General features: G+C 44.4%; 1 protein-coding gene across 1 annotated transcript in view; it reads left to right on the forward strand.

Moving 5' to 3' along the window:
- ERICH6B (glutamate rich 6B) overlaps positions 1-16,621 on the forward strand; it is a 51,677-nt gene that overhangs the window by 298 nt on the left and 34,758 nt on the right. Inside the window, 5 exon segments of the mRNA XM_026454242.1 lie at positions 1-235; positions 5,616-5,664; positions 9,056-9,225; positions 14,442-14,504; positions 15,133-15,174. The exon segment at positions 1-235 is cut by the window's left edge and continues 10 nt beyond it. Coding sequence (XP_026310027.1) covers positions 1-235; positions 5,616-5,664; positions 9,056-9,225; positions 14,442-14,504; positions 15,133-15,174 — 559 coding nt within the window.

Genomic DNA, 16,621 nt, shown 5'->3' on the forward strand with positions numbered 1-16,621 from the left:
GAGGAAGAGTATCTGGGGAAGGAAGGGTATCTGGAGTTGGAAGAGTACATTGAGGAGGAGGAGTATCTGGGGAAGGAAGGGTATCTGGAGTTGGAAGAGTATCTGGGGAAGGAATGGTATCTAGAAGAGGAAAAGGCTCTGGAAAAGGAAGAGATTCTGGAGGAGGAAGCAGCTCTGGAGGAGGAAGAGAATCTGGATGGAAAAGAAAATGTGTATAAAAAGTATCTGAAAGAAGGTGAGTATCTGGAGGAGGGAGAGCATCTATGGGAGGAAAAGTATCTGAAAGGGAAAGAAGGTCTGGATGAAGAAGAGTATCTGGAAGGGGATGAGTATCTGGAGGAGGGCCTCCCAAAGGATGGTAGCTGTAGTTTACCAGGATGCCCAGGAAAGAAGCACAAACCTGAGACAGAGCCAGAGCACAAACTGTCAACCATATCCATGGTGCTGACAGGTAGGAAGACTCATTTACTGACCAGGTTCTGCTCACAACTATAATATAATAGCCTTGCCCCAAAGCACTGCACCAACAAAGCAGGCAGGAAGACTTCATAAACATAAACCATCTGTTTATAATAATAATTATTTGTATCTTTCCTTTTTCATATTACACAAGTAATACATATTCATTGCAGATGCTTTAGAAACTATATATAAGCAGGCGAGGAGAAGTGGCTCACACCTGCAATCCCAGCAGTTTGGGAGGCCAAGGCAAGAGGATTGTGTGAAGCCAGAAGTTTGAGACCAGCGTGGGCAACATAGCAACACCTCATCTCTACAAAAAAATTTTAAAATTTAGTCGGGTGTGGTGGCACACACCTGTGATCCCAGCTACTCAGGAGGCTGAGATGGGAGGATCACTTGAGCTCAGGACTTTGAGCAGCCTGGGTGACAGAATGCTCATCTCTTAAAGAAAAAAAAAAAAAAGAGAGAGAAGAAAGAAAGAAAGAAACTATATATAAGCAGAAAGAAGAAAGCAAAAATCACCACCACTTGACTATCAGATTTGATAATCACTTTCTGCACTTGTGATTGTATCTTCCCCAGACTTATTCTATATATGTACACACACACATACATGTATTTATATACACATATATATACACATATACACACCCCTTTTGTAAAAGGATCAAGCTTTATATTGTGTTTGTAACCTTTTAAAGATACACTTATTTATATATTTATATAAATATTATAAACACTATACATATATGAATATCATTTAATATTATATACATTTAATATATTAAGCTTTCTAATCATTTTAATGATTGCATTGCATTGTATTGTGTTGATAAGCTATAATATTTTTAATCAATCTTCTATTATTGACCATTTATTGCTTCCAATGTTTTGTTCCTTTTTTAAAATGGCATTTTGGTGAACTGTTTTATCAGAGATCTCTATTTCCTGGAATACATTCCTACAACACTCAGTTGCTAGGTCAACAGACACTGGTATGCTTCTCAGGATACCCATTCATCCCCCTTAAAGGAATCATTTTAGTCTGGGGGTAAGTATTTGACTTTAGAGTGGTTTTTCTCATCCAAGGGCTAAAGTTTTTTCAACACTGTTTCAGCAACTGGCAGCATTTCCTCATGTTGGCTTTTATTATTTGGCAGCAGCCTCCTTGTGCTGTTTGCTGGCAGTGATTAATGTGCTTTTGCTCATATGTCCCTGCAGTGTCTTCTCTTGATGTTGTGACTGCATGGCCATATTCAACTAGGTACAGAAATGTAAAGGTTCAGGTCACCTACATCATCTTCATGCTGGCCTATAAGTAGAACTAAACTATTTTTCTGGCCTATAAGTAGAACTAAACTGTTTTTCTATTTTCTGGTTCTGCTACCAACTGCAAGCATCCTAGGCAGCCTGAATTTTTAAATTCCTAAAAATCTGATTACACTCAACCTACATCCTAAAAGCTGGGTGTTATCAGCAGCCACACAGGCATTTTACTGTTACATCCCTCTCCATCAAATCAGATGTACCATCCTTGATTCCTACTCCCCTCCTGGAAATTTAGTTGTTGCATTAGAGAAGTAATTCCGCTATTGCTGGGAAACTCTCTTTTCTGTGTGCCTCTACCATTAAGTTCTCTCTTGGAATCCTAATATCCCTGCTGTTCAAGTATCAAATGTAATTCTAGTACTGAAAAATAGCATTCAGGGCTTTTTCTCTTGCACGGTATGAATCAAGCATTCTTAACATGTCCCCTCTATGTGCTGGATCTTAGTAAATATATTACCCACTGGAGTAGGACAAATACAATGCTGTCAAGCGAATGGAACTGTGTATAAAGCAAACACTTTGAAAATAAATGTCATGCTAACAAAAATTGGAGAGGCACTGAAGAAACACTAGGGAGATGCTGAAATGCCTTTCAAGGCTCATGAAAGAATGTCTTGGTTTATGAAATTCTAGGGTTTCAAGACAGATTGTACAAAACAGATTAAGAAAAAATTTATAAGGAATTTCTTAACTTTTCAAAAAATATATATCAATATTTATGTAGAATATTCTCCTAATACCCTTAAGATATAACTTCGTTTACCCTTGTGTTAAACCTCAGTGACTAACAAGAGTGCCTTCCTCACCTATAGCAGATGCTCAGTACATGTAAATTGAATCAAGTGATCATATTCACTTCCTAGAGCCAGTCACACTCACATATACATGGGTGCACACAAATTCTTTTAAACTTATCAATTAATTGGCATCTATAAAATGAGCCCTAGATATGACAAATGGGCTTATCTCTCATGCTGATGCATTAACTACTAGAGGTTAGTGGAAAACGACATTGAGAAGAATTCTGAGGCCTTGTCTGGGCTCAGCAGCAAAGAGTGCTGTGATCAACTAGTGATGTCTGCCACAGGAGCAGACAGTGAAGGGGGTGCCTGAGTGCCATTTATTTATCTACTTAATAGCAGATAAGAGTCTGTCATGAAGAGCGCATTTTCCTCTCTCTCAGGAGCTTGACTGCCTAGGTTTGAAAGTCAGCTCTCTCCCTCTCACTAGTTGCATGAGCTTGGGCAAGTGACTTAACCTCTCCATGCCTTGGTTGTCTTCATTGTAAACAGGAACAGCATTAGCCCTACCTCATAGGATGTGTGGGAGGATTAAAGCGATTTAATTAGGTAAATCATTAAGAGATATGCCAGGCACATAGCATTTTAGGCCTAAGAAAGTGTTGGCCATTGTAAGTATTATTGTATTACATGATGTATTATTATTCCCTTGCCATTGACTTGTGACTGGCCACACACCCCTAGCCACATTACCTGCTTTGTGAAATGGACATAACCAAAAGATGAGACACAATGAACCAGGCTTTGGGAGGGATCTACACCCTCCACTCATCCACCCTACAGGCCGGTCAACTTTGGAGACTCCCACAGCCCTGGACAAATCAGGTTACATCAGACTAACAACCTCCACCCACCTCTCTTCCTTAAAGGGTTGATTCCTCCCAAAGTTTATGGGGAAATCCAGTAAAATTAGGTGAGCAACTTGAATATAAATGTAGCATCAACTGCCAGTGAATAATTGGTTAACTGCATCTGATTGGCCTGCTGGGGGAGTTCAGATTTTGGATGCACAACATGGGTGTGAGTGCTGTGGTGTCCAAGTCAGAAAACCCAGCACACGGTGGGGCCTAGACCTTGGGCATGTCACTTATCATCTCTAGGTTTCAGTTTCCCCATGTGCAAAAACACCTTTCTCACAGTGGGTTGCAATAAGTAAATGAAGTAACATATCTGAAACTGCTTTGAAACTCCCCTGTACTATGCAATTGTAAGTATAAAATACTCTTCTAATCTTACAAGAAGAGAGGTGCTAGATGAGCCTCCAGGCTACACTGCTCTCCTGCTGCCATAGAACATACTGTAGAGTGAAACCACCCCACAATGAGACCCTTTTTAGTTTTTTTAGTACCCAAGACATTCCTAATGATAAATTCTGCCTTGTGGCAAATAATGGTATAGAGATGTCACAGTACATTGATTTTGATTCATCATGTTTTTGCCTCATCTTTTGATATACATAATGCATCGAATTTTATTTTCTTTACCCTGCTAGCTCTTCCTCAGCAGCTCCAAATGCTGTCTGGCCTAAATGCTGTAATTCAGTTGCCATTTCCAGTTGAGAGCTGGTGTCCCAACTACCATTTCCAACAGGGAACCTAGCAATTCTGGAAATTTCAGAAGAAAGGTGCAAGAGACACTAACAAGGCAGAGATGAGAAAGCCAGCCAACTTTTCATGCAAGGACGTTCACCTCTGTGACCTTGAGTCAACCACTGGTGGGCGGGGGGATGCTGAGGCCCAGAGCTGGTTGCCGATGCCTCCACTGTGCTCCCAAAAAAAAAGAATTATTTTCTGTATGTGTGTTGTCCCAGTGAAAGTTAGGGAACAGTCTGATGGCATAGGGTGCATATTGTCTATTTCACAATCTCTATCTCCTTTAATTGTCCCAACCATTTTCTCTTCCTGCCCATTTCACAGATGAGCAACTTGGAGCTAGAAAGAGGGTATGTGACTACCCCAAGGTCCCAGAAAATCATTAGAACGGCCAGGACAGGCTCCCAAACTTTCTCTCCTCTTCTAGTCGCTTCTCCTCCTTTCCTCCCTTCCTTCCTCCTTTCATGATTTGTTTCTGCTTTTTAATAAGTTGTGTACCTATTTTAATTTTAGAAAAGGGACATCAAAAAAAATCTTCTTGTTCCTTTCTTTAAAAAATGAAAAATTTGAAAAGTAAAGAGTAGAAAGACATCCCCCAACCTGTGAACATTCAAATATAAATAAAGCTAATTCACACTTAAGTGATTTGTATTCTGTCTCTTTGCTGCCATTGTTTGCATTTGTGATAGTGATGGTCCTTGTTGTGTGGTTTGGTTTTTACTGTTTTAAACATGCTGTCTATACAAGGTAGTATTTTACTTTTGTAACTTAGTATTATAACTTCACCATTTGCCCATGTTGCTTAATTGTTAGAGACATCATTTTAATAACCAAGGGATATTCCTCAATACTATTTTGTTGTATGGGTAAGCTACGGATAAGTGGAAGTGTTCACATTTCCTTTTCCAATTCAAAATGTTCTGGTTCTTGTTTTTCTATCGCTTCCCCTGTTGCCATTTTGTATTATCAGAACTGGTGGCATATTTTATCTTTATCCCAAGTGTACAAGAAATTCTTGATGCCATATCACTCAAGGCAAACAATCAGGTGATTACGGGGACACAAGCAGGTCCTCTAAAATTAAAATTAATTCTTAAAATACATATATGCCCTGTACCTCAGTCACCTCTGCTGGACAGATGTCCTTCATCCCGAGACAGAGGGAGGCTTCTGGGATAACCATAGAGATAAGCAAAGCAAACTCGAATTTCCAAAATCCATGATTGCCTGAAAAGTATCTTCTTGAGTTCTCACTAATTTTATAAAATTTCAACCTACTAATTTTTAAAGGAAACCATTAAGAGACACTACTAAAGAAAAGTAAAAATAGAAAATTTCTATAACTAGGGTCCTCTCCACGTACTTAACAACACATTTTTAAATAGAAAGATGCTTTTTTGCCAACATTGTTTTTTATTCTTTTTTCCAATAGAACCCAAGGCAAGTTATTCATCACAAACCATGCTTCTTCGTGATGCAAGGTAATAGTTTTCTTTTGGGATAAATCAGGTGGAAACTCCTGCTTAGGGACAACGTTTCAGCAGCCCTTGGAGAACCCAAGATGGGGTGTGGCATGGAGTAGGGGAGGAAGGAGGAGTTTAGTGGGGCTCCCAGAAGTTACAACCCTGCTTGCCTCTGCCACACAGTCACTCACAGGGGAGGGGCGGGTCCCAAGATCAGAGTCCTGGGTGCTCAGAACCACTAGAGATGAAAGGGGCAGAGGTTGTCTGAGCCTGGGGAGAAGGTCTCAACCAGGAGAGACTGCAAAGGGCTCGCAAGCAGTGCTCTCAGGGAAGCAGATGAATGAATGTCCCCAAGGGAAGGTGCAGTCTGTCCAGGAAGAGAATAGGTTTAGGCATATTTCCAAGGCCTGAATTCTCATTCAGTGAATACTCATTAAAATCCTGTGACAGGAGTTGGCACACACTAGACGGTCAATGAAGTATCTGTGGAATAAGTGAGCCTCTGTGGAATACGCTGGGCCTGCTACGTGCCCAGCTGCAGGGGTCCATAAGCCTTATCCTTGGCTTTTTGTCTTGTCCCCTACACTTTCTCCCCAAAGGATAATTTATCTCCACTAGATCTAAAAAAAAGCACAGGGCCAGTTTAGTTACAGCGAGAAGCAGGAATGAAATCCCAGTTTTGCCAAGTAGTGGACCCATACGTTACAACTTGAGGGCACAGGGCTCCCACGCAGGGCTGTCCCTTGACCCGGCGAGGCAGCCCCCCTCCAGCTCTATTCCCCGCTGCACACCTCCAGGGACGCTGCAAGGCCTCTGACAGGTAACTCCACTGCAGGTGATGCACAAAGGAGGGAGTGGCTTTCCAAAGGCCCCCGTTCACCCCAATCGCTGACACTCAAAGCAAGTGAAGCAATGTGGCCGCAGTGAAGGGGCCCGACAGTGATGTGACCACCTTAAAGATATTGAGAACTGGGGTTTTGGAGCCAGACTGCTTGGGTTTGAAACTCAGCTCCTCCACCCAAGCAGCCACTTAATCTCCTTGTACCTCAGTTTCTTCATCTGTAAAATGGGGAGAGGAAGAGTTCCAGCCTCACGGGGTTTTGGTGAGGATGAAATGTATATTTACTGAGCAGGAGGCTGAACAGTGGCCAGCAGACAGCACACTCTCAGTAAGTGCCGCAGATCCGTGTCATCCTCCATTCTGCACCCCACGAACCACCAGGTAGAAAACTTAGCATGCCCTGAACAAGAGTCAGGATTCCTGGTCAGCTTTATTCCAAACACACACACCAAGCCAACCCTTTGTTCATATTTCAGCTGAGGGGGTTTCCAGTGGGTTCCCATGGAGAGCTGTGAGGATCAGAGAGGCCCTGGGGGGCCTTCCTGGTGTCCACATCAGGCTTGGGTCACCAGGGGCCAGATCTGGGCCTCCAAGTTCTCAGAGAGGCCCAGGATATTCTTCACATGAGAAAGCTGAGAACCCAAACCTTCCACAGACTCCTTTAGGCAGTAAGTGTTACATTCACACGTGCACATGTATGAGAGGCAAGGGTTGGGGAAGGATAGCAGGTATAGATCAAGCGTGTCATGTGTCCCTTATAAACAGAAAGGCTATCAGCCACCCCAGGCCTGGAGCGGCTCCCTCTCTCACTTCCCCATTTACTGAAGGTCCTCCAGGCACATGCCAGGCCCTCCCCCTTGCTAAAGCACTACAGAAGCAGGCCTTGGGCAGTCCAACTCCCCAGGATCCAGGATCCAATGTCTCCACCCTGTGTCCTCTCCATCACAATGGAACAAGGGGCTAGTGTTCAGCCCAGGCGACTGGAACCCGGTTCTGCTTCCTGGGAGGTGAGCCCTGGCAGGAACCCCAGAAGGCCCTGCGATGATCCAGCCTGGAGCAGGCACAACAGAGAGTGTATAGGGGGAAATGTACTTGATAGTGGAAATGACCAGAGAAGCCAATATTATGAGATAACTCTCTAAGTTTGTTTGGCAGATTTGACTTTTCTAAGTCCTTTCATGAGAACTGGCATCATCTCTGTGGTCCCAGTGGGCACCAGGTGAGTGAGGTATGACAGTTATCATCTCGCTAGAAGGATAAAGAGACTGAGGCCCTGGAGAGTGTACTCACCTGGCCTTGGGGCCTGGAGCAGGACAAGAGTTGGCATGGACCTAAGGAATTCACCTGCATCCACCTGTTTACTTAATCCCTGCGGTCACCTGACCTAGGACCCAAACATCTGGCCACTTACCCAGGGGCCCCTTCTTGATGGTGTGTCCTAAGAACATAGCTGCTCAGCCCCAGCCTGCAGGGCTGGCACAGACCCAAGCTCCCCTACTTGTCCCTCAGAGGCACCTGCAAGATCTGCCTATAAGTCCTATAGACCCTGAAGGGAGCCTTCCCAGGGCACCCACCTGCTAGAACAAACAGCCTCTGCTCTCTCCCTCCACCTCTTTGCCTGAGCCCTTACCCAGACTCCAGCCCTTAACCCACTCCCCACCCCTACACTGAGTTCCCTGGTGCAGATGGGGACCGGCCTAACTTACTTCCTCTGCAAGAGTAACAGCAAACAAGTAACTTACCCCAAGTGCCTCCACTATGTTGCAAGAGCCAACATTTAAGCTCAAATGTCAAGAGCTGACACCAAAGTCTATGCCTTTTCTACCAACCCTAGTCACCACCTATTTATATGTTGGGGATTTTTTTCTTGTGCCCATCTCTGCCAACTGGGCCAGTTGACATGAAATAACTCCAGGGCCAAAACACCCCAAAGACCCCTCTCATTCATTTGAATTAATTTCTTGCCCCTAGTTAAAAGCCAGAGACTCCTGAGAAAGAACACAGTGTGGGTTGGTGTGTCAGGGTCATCCCTCTTGATCCTAAGCTGCCAGGTAGTGGAGCCTGCACCTCACACCCAGTGCCCTGCCCTCAGGCCCTTCGGAAAGCCTTCTTAATGGTGGTGGTGTTTGTGGTGAGCCGATTGCAGGGACAGACCTCAGTGCTTAATTTTAAACTGCTGCAGCATCTAATTCAGTATCTTTTCCACTCTGCCCAAAACAACTGTGAGGCAAGGAGAGGCACCAGAATAAGCAGGGTTGTGAGCCAGGAAAGAAGAAGAATGTTCTGGAACATCTGTCAGTTATGACCACCTGGCCCAGTGGCCTTTGAAGGCAGCCACAGATCCTCTCATGGTTTAGTGAAGCAGCAGTGGCAATGTGTGGCTCTGCTGCCCAGAGTGACACACTGGCCTATTTTTCATGATTCACAGCTCGTCTCTTCAAACCTCGAGACGTCCATCACCTGGGTCTGGACGTCAAGAGCAACCCTTCAACCCCTAGCGTGCCTTAGGTGGGGTTCCTGACCTGGCCCCTGTCTGGAGGTTGACCTTCCTGTTCTCCCCTCTGGCAGGAGCCCAGACGCTGGCCCCTCTCAAGTGACCAACTTCTTGACTGTCCCGTTGACTTCCATGACCCCTTCTCCCATCTCTGAATCTGCCACAGAGTCTTCTGAGTCACTTCTGATATTGTACAGGAGGAGCCAGGCCAGTCAAACGGACTGGCACTATGACGGAACTGCCGGTGAGGAAAGCTGAGCTCTGTCGGTGAGGCCCAGCTGGGCTCTGTGGGCTGGGGGAGTAATGGTCTTACAGCATTTTGTGCGTGTGAAATATCGTGGCTTGAGTATTGCCTCTCACGCTAATGATATCCTACTGTTTCCCTTGCCCTCTGAGGTCTCATTTTGGGTAAGTTGTTAACTCCTCTCCTAGCCTTGCTTCCCATTTCCTCCCATCCCCGACCCCCCTCAGAGAAAGAGTATCAGCAAAGTGCTGAAACAAATAGCTTCTTCCAACTTTCCGTCTCCTCCCCTGTTTTTCATTCATCTTCCTATTCTTGTTCTATATGAACACAGGCACAATTTCCCTCAGGGACACAGGCCATTTTCTTCCCAGATTATACACTGGCTCCCTGGGGTGACAGGCCATATCCAGATAATCATGTGGAAAACGGAAAATGGAACATGGGCCCACCTCCGACAGTCTCAGCGTGAGGTCGAAGCCAGCCCTGATTCAGAATCCACCAAAACTATCCATGTCGCGAACCTTCGTGGCTACAGCTCAGACACACAGGAGAGGGTCTAGCAAAATTGCATTAAGGGTCTTCATCCTCTAGCCAATTAAGCCCCGAAATCCTCACTCTGGGACCCTGGGGGTGGAAGACCGAATAGCATTTCTTGCAATTATTAATGATTTAAATCCAGCGTTAGTGAGATCGACCCATCACTGATTCACAGATTTATTTCACATCTGTAGTCATGGCAGCAGTAAATTAGATTCCCCCGTCACCTCCCCTCCCTGCCCCTATCCATGGCTGCTAAATTTTGTAGCTCCAAGGTGGTTAAATGAAATTAGGAGGCAGAAACCCTGTAAGAGAGAATGGAGAGGCAGAGGACAGGCACACACTGCCGGCATGTGCCAAGGAGTGTTCCACAGGCTACATCGGTTCACTGGGGACCTTTTTCAGTTCTGTGTGCTCCCACAGAGCCTCAAGAACTGCAACTATCTCAAAGTCAGTAAGCATGACCACCGAGAAAATCTGAGCATTTATCTAAATATTCATAAGAAGGATTCTGAAAGTCATTTACTGAGTAATTGCCAGTCAAGTGCCAATGCTAAGCTTGAAAGGATGTGGGAGAGGAGAAAGGTAATGGGAAAAGGCTGGGGTATGCAACAGAGGGGACTCGAGCCTGTTGACACCACTGTGGACCCAGCCCACAGGCTGGCCACATGCCTGAAGAGGGCGACAAAGAGGAACCAGGAAGCACAAAACTGAAAATGTAGCTTTCTAGTGCTCATCAGAACCCCTGCCTGAAACATCCTGGAATCTGCATTCTTAACCAGATCCCCAGAAGCTGCTCAGGGACATGAACGATGAGGAACTGGAGAACCTCTAGTTTAAGATGAATTGGTTTCAAGGCTCCCTCTTCCAAAGCATGATTTTATTATGGGATTGTTCAACCACAATGAGTCAAAAATGGTGTTCCACATGGCTCAGCCTTTCTCAACAAATAGGACTTTGGCCAAATATGGAGGAAAACATACCCAGGTAAATCCTTGGGACCTATGACTCCAGAGGGTGGCAGGTCTGACACCGAAAGGCTGCAACAGGCACAGGAAATGTTTTGTGATCCATATGAGGAGACGCTCTGGAGGACCGGAAACACTAGTTGTGGCCTCATGTATCTATCCAGGCACACAGCAGGATTATAAACCAAGTCAGCCAGAAACTCTAACACAGAGCATTACATCCATGCTCACAGAAATCCTCCAGACTTAGTGCTTGGCACATAGTAAGCATGAATATTTTATAAATACTTGTGGAATTGTTGTTGAGCCCTCATCTGATTCAAGATCAGATCATGGTGATAAAAGGGTATATACTACTACAAAAAAAATAGTCTTCATAGGAAAGGAGCTCTGTAGATAGAAATATGTACACATAGAGACATTATGTATATAGAAATGTGGCTGAGAATACGCAGAGGTGTAAGCAGAGGTCAGATGGTGTATTAGTCTGTTTCCACGCTGCTGATAAAGACATACATGAGACTGGGTAATTTATAAAGAAAAAGTTCCACGTGGCTGGGGAGGCCTCACAATTGTGGCAGAAGGGAAAGGCACGTCTTACATGGCAGCAGCCAAGAGAGAGAAATGAGAACCAAAGGAAAGAAGTTTCCCCTTATAAAATAATCAAGTCTCATGAGACTTATTCATCACTACAAGGACAGTATGGGGGAAACCGCCTCCATGATTCAGTTATCTCCCAGCAGGTCCCTCCCACAATAAATGGGAATTACAAGAGCTACAATTCAAGATGAGATTTGGGTAGGGACACAGCCAAACCATATCAGATGGGGAAGAGGACTGAAAGCTCTCAGAAGTGCAAACTGGTTAGTTTCCTTCAGTGGACTCAGATTTTGAAATATCACATACAGAGGTTAAAAAGATGAGGATGCTCTCAACAATAAATACAGGAAAATGGCTGTGAAGTTTAAGAATAGTGTCAGGAAAGCTGAATCAATCCCAGGATAAACATTCTTACCAAAACATAATAATAATGATAGTGATCATACAGGCAGCAACAAAAGACAGAGGCCCATTTAAAACAGAATTGAGCCAAAAAAAATCAAGACAGACAGGCTAGTACTATTTAGTGTAGTGTTGATGAATGATTCAGGGAAAAATCAAGTTGTTCAATTGCTATTTAATTTTGACTTCGCTGTAAAAAAAATTATCCTCAAACTGAAAAGAGTGCAACAAAATTAGATGAGAAATAGCAGGAACTAAAGATTGGTGAAAAGAAATCAAAAGAGAATGGTAACTGCTGTCTCCTGATCTGGATAAAATATACTCCAGAATGTGTACATAGTGAGAGAATAGCTTAATCTTGCTTCTGGTTTTTGAGGAATTGTGGGAAGTTGGTGAAATGAGTCTGTGACCAATCTGGGACAAATACTGAGAGCAAAATGACCACAAGAAACCAGCCTAAGATCAATAGAAGCCAATCACATAATACTGGCTTTGAGGTCACTTTTTGACAAGGTTATCAGATTAGGGAACTGTGGAAACCCCATAGGGCGAAATTCCACGAGACATTTCATTTCCAAAGGCTTCCTGATGTTCCTGCACAAAATAGAGATATATTAGGTGGGTGCTACTGTAAGATGATGTCATCACTAATAGTAACTGATTGAACAGCACTCCAAGATACTGTTTCACAGATCAGAGTCGACCCGGTTTCCAGCAGAGAGCCGTGGGGCTCTGTCCAGTACAAAATTTTTATAATAGGCTTGGATGCAGATTTAGAAGGAATATTTATACTTATAGATGCCCTGAAGCTGTTGAATGCTGATGATAACATAATCAGATTCTAAAAGATTTTGGCAGGCAGAACATCGGACCAGAATTAGCTAGATAAAAGATATTGGTCATTGATATTAGATCCTGCTATCAGGCCCCCAAAAACAGCAGGCTGGAGAAGTGCAGAGTGAGGAAGCCCTGTTTGTTGTTAGATGCTTTCTTCAACCACAAGCTCAATAGTATAATTGATGTCACTGCCAGAAAAGTTAACACAACCAGATACAACTGAAAGGTTATGTAAAGAGGATTTCATCCTGCTCTGCCCCACATTGGAGTGCCATCCCTGGAATGGCACGTTCAGTTTGGGGGATACCACACTCTCTAAGAACTAAAAGCAGCTTGGTGGGGGCTCAGCAGAAAGGCTGATGTCCTGGACAGTAAACTGCAGACTACATCACACAAAGAACTGCTGAAGCAAAGAAGGGTGTTAAGTCTGGAAGACACATGACTCTGAGATGTAAAAACTGACTTTAAATATTTGACAATCTGTCACACAAAACCAAGACCTGAGTCTTACACTCCAGACTGAAGGGCTAGAATAGGACACTAATGCAATCCTACAGAAATATTTTAAGAAAAGAAATTATACCTAACAGTCAGAACTATGCCATGGCACAGTGAGTTTTCTTGAAATTGGAGAGCTCCTTGTCTGTAGAAGTGCTGGCCTCTTGCTGAAGAACTAATAGGCATTGATACAGCAAGTGTTCAAAGTCCTCTTAATGCCACAGGCCACCACACAAGGTTTTGTTTTTGTTTTGTACCCTGTTCATCTTGAATTTAGGACCCTCCCATAAGCTGGTGGAGCAGTTCACTTGGCTTTTTCATCATGGCCCTATTAGTCCCTGCTATTAAGAATGGAAGGGGCCGGGCGCGATGGCTCACGCCTGTAATCCCAGCACTTTGGGAGGCTGAGGCATGTGGATCACCTGAGGTCAGGAGTTCGAGACCATCCTGGTCAACATGGCAAAACCCCGCCTCCACTAAAAATACAAAAAGTAGCCAGGTGTGGTGACACACGCCTGTAATCCCAGCTACTCAGGAGGCTGAGGCAGGAGAATGACTCGAACCTGGGAGGTGGAGGTTGCAGTAAGCAGAGATTGCACCACTACACTCCAACCTGGGCAACAGAGTGAGACTCTGTCTCAAAAAAAAAAGAATGGAATGTAGGGTGTGTATGTATCTGTCCATCTGTCTGTGAGTGTGTGTACACACACATGTACACACATGTATTTAGCATTTAGGAGTAGGAAGACAAATACCAGGGAAAGAGGAAAAAGGAACAGGGATCATAAAGTTCCAGAAGACAGAAAACAAGGGTAATCAAGAACTTACAAAAGTCCTAATGTATATATACAGTAGCTTCCCATTGCAAATCTTAGCAGATCTATCCTAGGCAATCCCCTTATTTCCCATCCAGTCCCCATTACACACCTCGTGGTCACAGAGCAGACACGCTACTTCGTACAGTGACAGGCACACCGCATTGTGTGTCTACATGGCCTTGGAGCCACTTGGTTCTATGGCTCCTACAGCAGGAGGGATACCTCTAAAGTCTTCCTCTTACCCTGCCTCAGCCCTTCCAGCTATCCTGAGGACCAAAACTAGCCTCACGGTAACCAGATTAGAAGCCCACAACAGGGTTACATTTTCTGACCACTAATTTATTGCAATCCTAGAGTGATTTACCAAAGCCAAAGGGGTTGGGGTGCAGTGGGGCATCTATATATGCCAGCTGTACCCGCCACCCTCAGTTCCCCCAAACTGTTGACCAGCCTTGGGTGCCAAGAAAGAACCTGAGACCCCAAATACCCAGTATGAATCCACTGGAAAATGTAAGGTTTAAATCATTAATAGCCACCCTCTTCTGCCTTTTAACAGTAAAATCTTTAAAATCGAAATCAGAAACAGAACAAGAAACCACCACGAAGCCTGCTCCGAAAGGTAAAGTTTATGGTGATTTTAAATGATCTATAGAAGTTAGTCATCCATCCTGGAGAAGGTAAGAAGCACAAAATCAGCCTGCCCCCAACCAAGGAGAGCATGCTGTTGGCCATCTTAGAACAGAGCAGGCTTAATGGAGGCCAATGGCCAAGGCATTATTTCTGGAATTTAATGTCAAGGCTCCAGGCTCAGGTAAGACATTGAGCCAGAGAGTTAAGTGCTGTGGCATTTTGAAAGGAGAGGAAACAGTATTTATCACTGCAATTAGGAGGGAAGATAATGGTGTTACCCATACTTAGTTCATGCAATGACATTTACTATATCCCTACTGTATATGAGGCAGGATATAAAGTAAACAAAACCCATCTCACCCTCTCAGAACCTGAACTCTAGTGGGCAAGATACAATAAGAATGAAGGGAGGGGAATCAATATTCAGTGAACATGTGCTGCAGGCGTCCAACTGCTGGAGATCAAGGAAGCCCCTTATCCTAAAACACGTGCACTCCACCCTGAGGCTTCCCAGCTATCTAGGAGGTGATTTTTAAATTGATTCTATAAGGGATTAAAAGGTCTGAACTAGTTAACCATACCGTATCCTGTTAATAATTTTTCCTATTCTTTTTTAGAGTATGTTAACACTAAAGTACAGCAAAAAGAGGAAGAAAATGGTGAGTGTCTGACATAATATATCCAAAGATCCCTGCTTTCTGCAGTGCCCTGGGTGGGGAAGGTGCCCCTGGCAGGTGGCTCCCTCTGTGATCCAGCATGCCCCTGGGCCCAGAGGGGACTGCGGGGCATCCTGGGCACATGGCCCCCAACCCTCCTCAAGAAGGAGGCTAAAACGAGAAACAGAGAGAGGGTCTCTGAAGGGACAGGACTGAAAGTCCATCTTCCTACTCAAAAGCTTGGGATAGGGAATCCCACATTTAAGAGCATCCAGGGGGTTGCTGGAAGCAGGCTTGACTGGGATACCTGCACCTCCCCAGATAGACTCAGGGTCCTATGGCATCTTGGTAAAGAATAAATTGGAGCCCCTACAAATGGTGTCTTAAAGGTTTATTCAATGCTTATTAAGAGGGGGTTGGCTGAATCCTACAAGGGGCAAGAACAGGGGAGAATCCTTAGGGCTGCAGAATCCCAACTTGTGAGCACTACTCCCCAAAACAAAAGCCTGCAATTAACCAGACCCATCCTCATTAGAACACAATTTAGGGACTAAGATCTGTTTTACTTGAATATAGGGGTAGTGGGAGAGGGATCAGGTCTTACATACACACAACAGCTGCTTATACCCCCATCCCCACCCCATGGCTTATCAAATAAACTCTTGTAAACTCTAGAGTATGCGTCCCACCCAACCCATCACACTGCCAGAAGGGTACTGATAAACAGTTTTCTCCAGCTTATTCCATTTCCATGGGCATTTTAGAGCTGCGGTACTCAAACTTTAACATGCAGGACAACTACCTGGGAATCTTGTTTAAAAGCAGATTCTCATTCAGCAGATCTGAGATTTGAGATCTGACCTTTCTTTTTTCTTTAGACAGGGTCTCCCTCTGTTGCCCAGTGGTGTGAGAACAGCTCACAACAGCTTCCACCTCCCAGGTTCAAGTGATTCTCCCACCTCAGCCTCCTGAGTAGCTGGGACCACCGGCACATGCCACCACGCCTGGCTAATTTTTTATTATTAAAGAGACTAGGTCTCACTATGTTGCCCAGGCTTGTCTCAGCTTCTGAGCTCAAGCAATCCTCCCTCCTCAGCTTCCCAAAGTGCTGGGATGCTAGGCGTGAGCCACCGTGCCTGACCAGATTTGGTCTTTCTAACAAGCTTCCTTATCCACGGACCACACTTTGAATAGCTAGATTTTAGAACAGTTTATAGATTTGTACCCACAGCAGCCACCAGCCTAACCTGACCCTTTAGCCATCTGCCTAGGATAGTAGGGAATTCACCGTGAAACATGGAGAAGGTGAAAACAGGATCGAGTTTCATTTGTGTGCTTGTCAATTAGTGGCACTGGGTTGCTCATTTCTCAGAGATAGCCATGGGCTAGTCACTTACTGCTTCTCCCCAACTTTTCCTCATCTACTGTTAAAGAAAAAATTATGCACTGA

The sequence above is a fragment of the Piliocolobus tephrosceles genome, chromosome X (assembly GCF_002776525.5).
Source record: "Piliocolobus tephrosceles isolate RC106 chromosome X, ASM277652v3, whole genome shotgun sequence".
In the NCBI taxonomy this organism is placed as follows: domain Eukaryota; kingdom Metazoa; phylum Chordata; class Mammalia; order Primates; family Cercopithecidae; genus Piliocolobus; species Piliocolobus tephrosceles.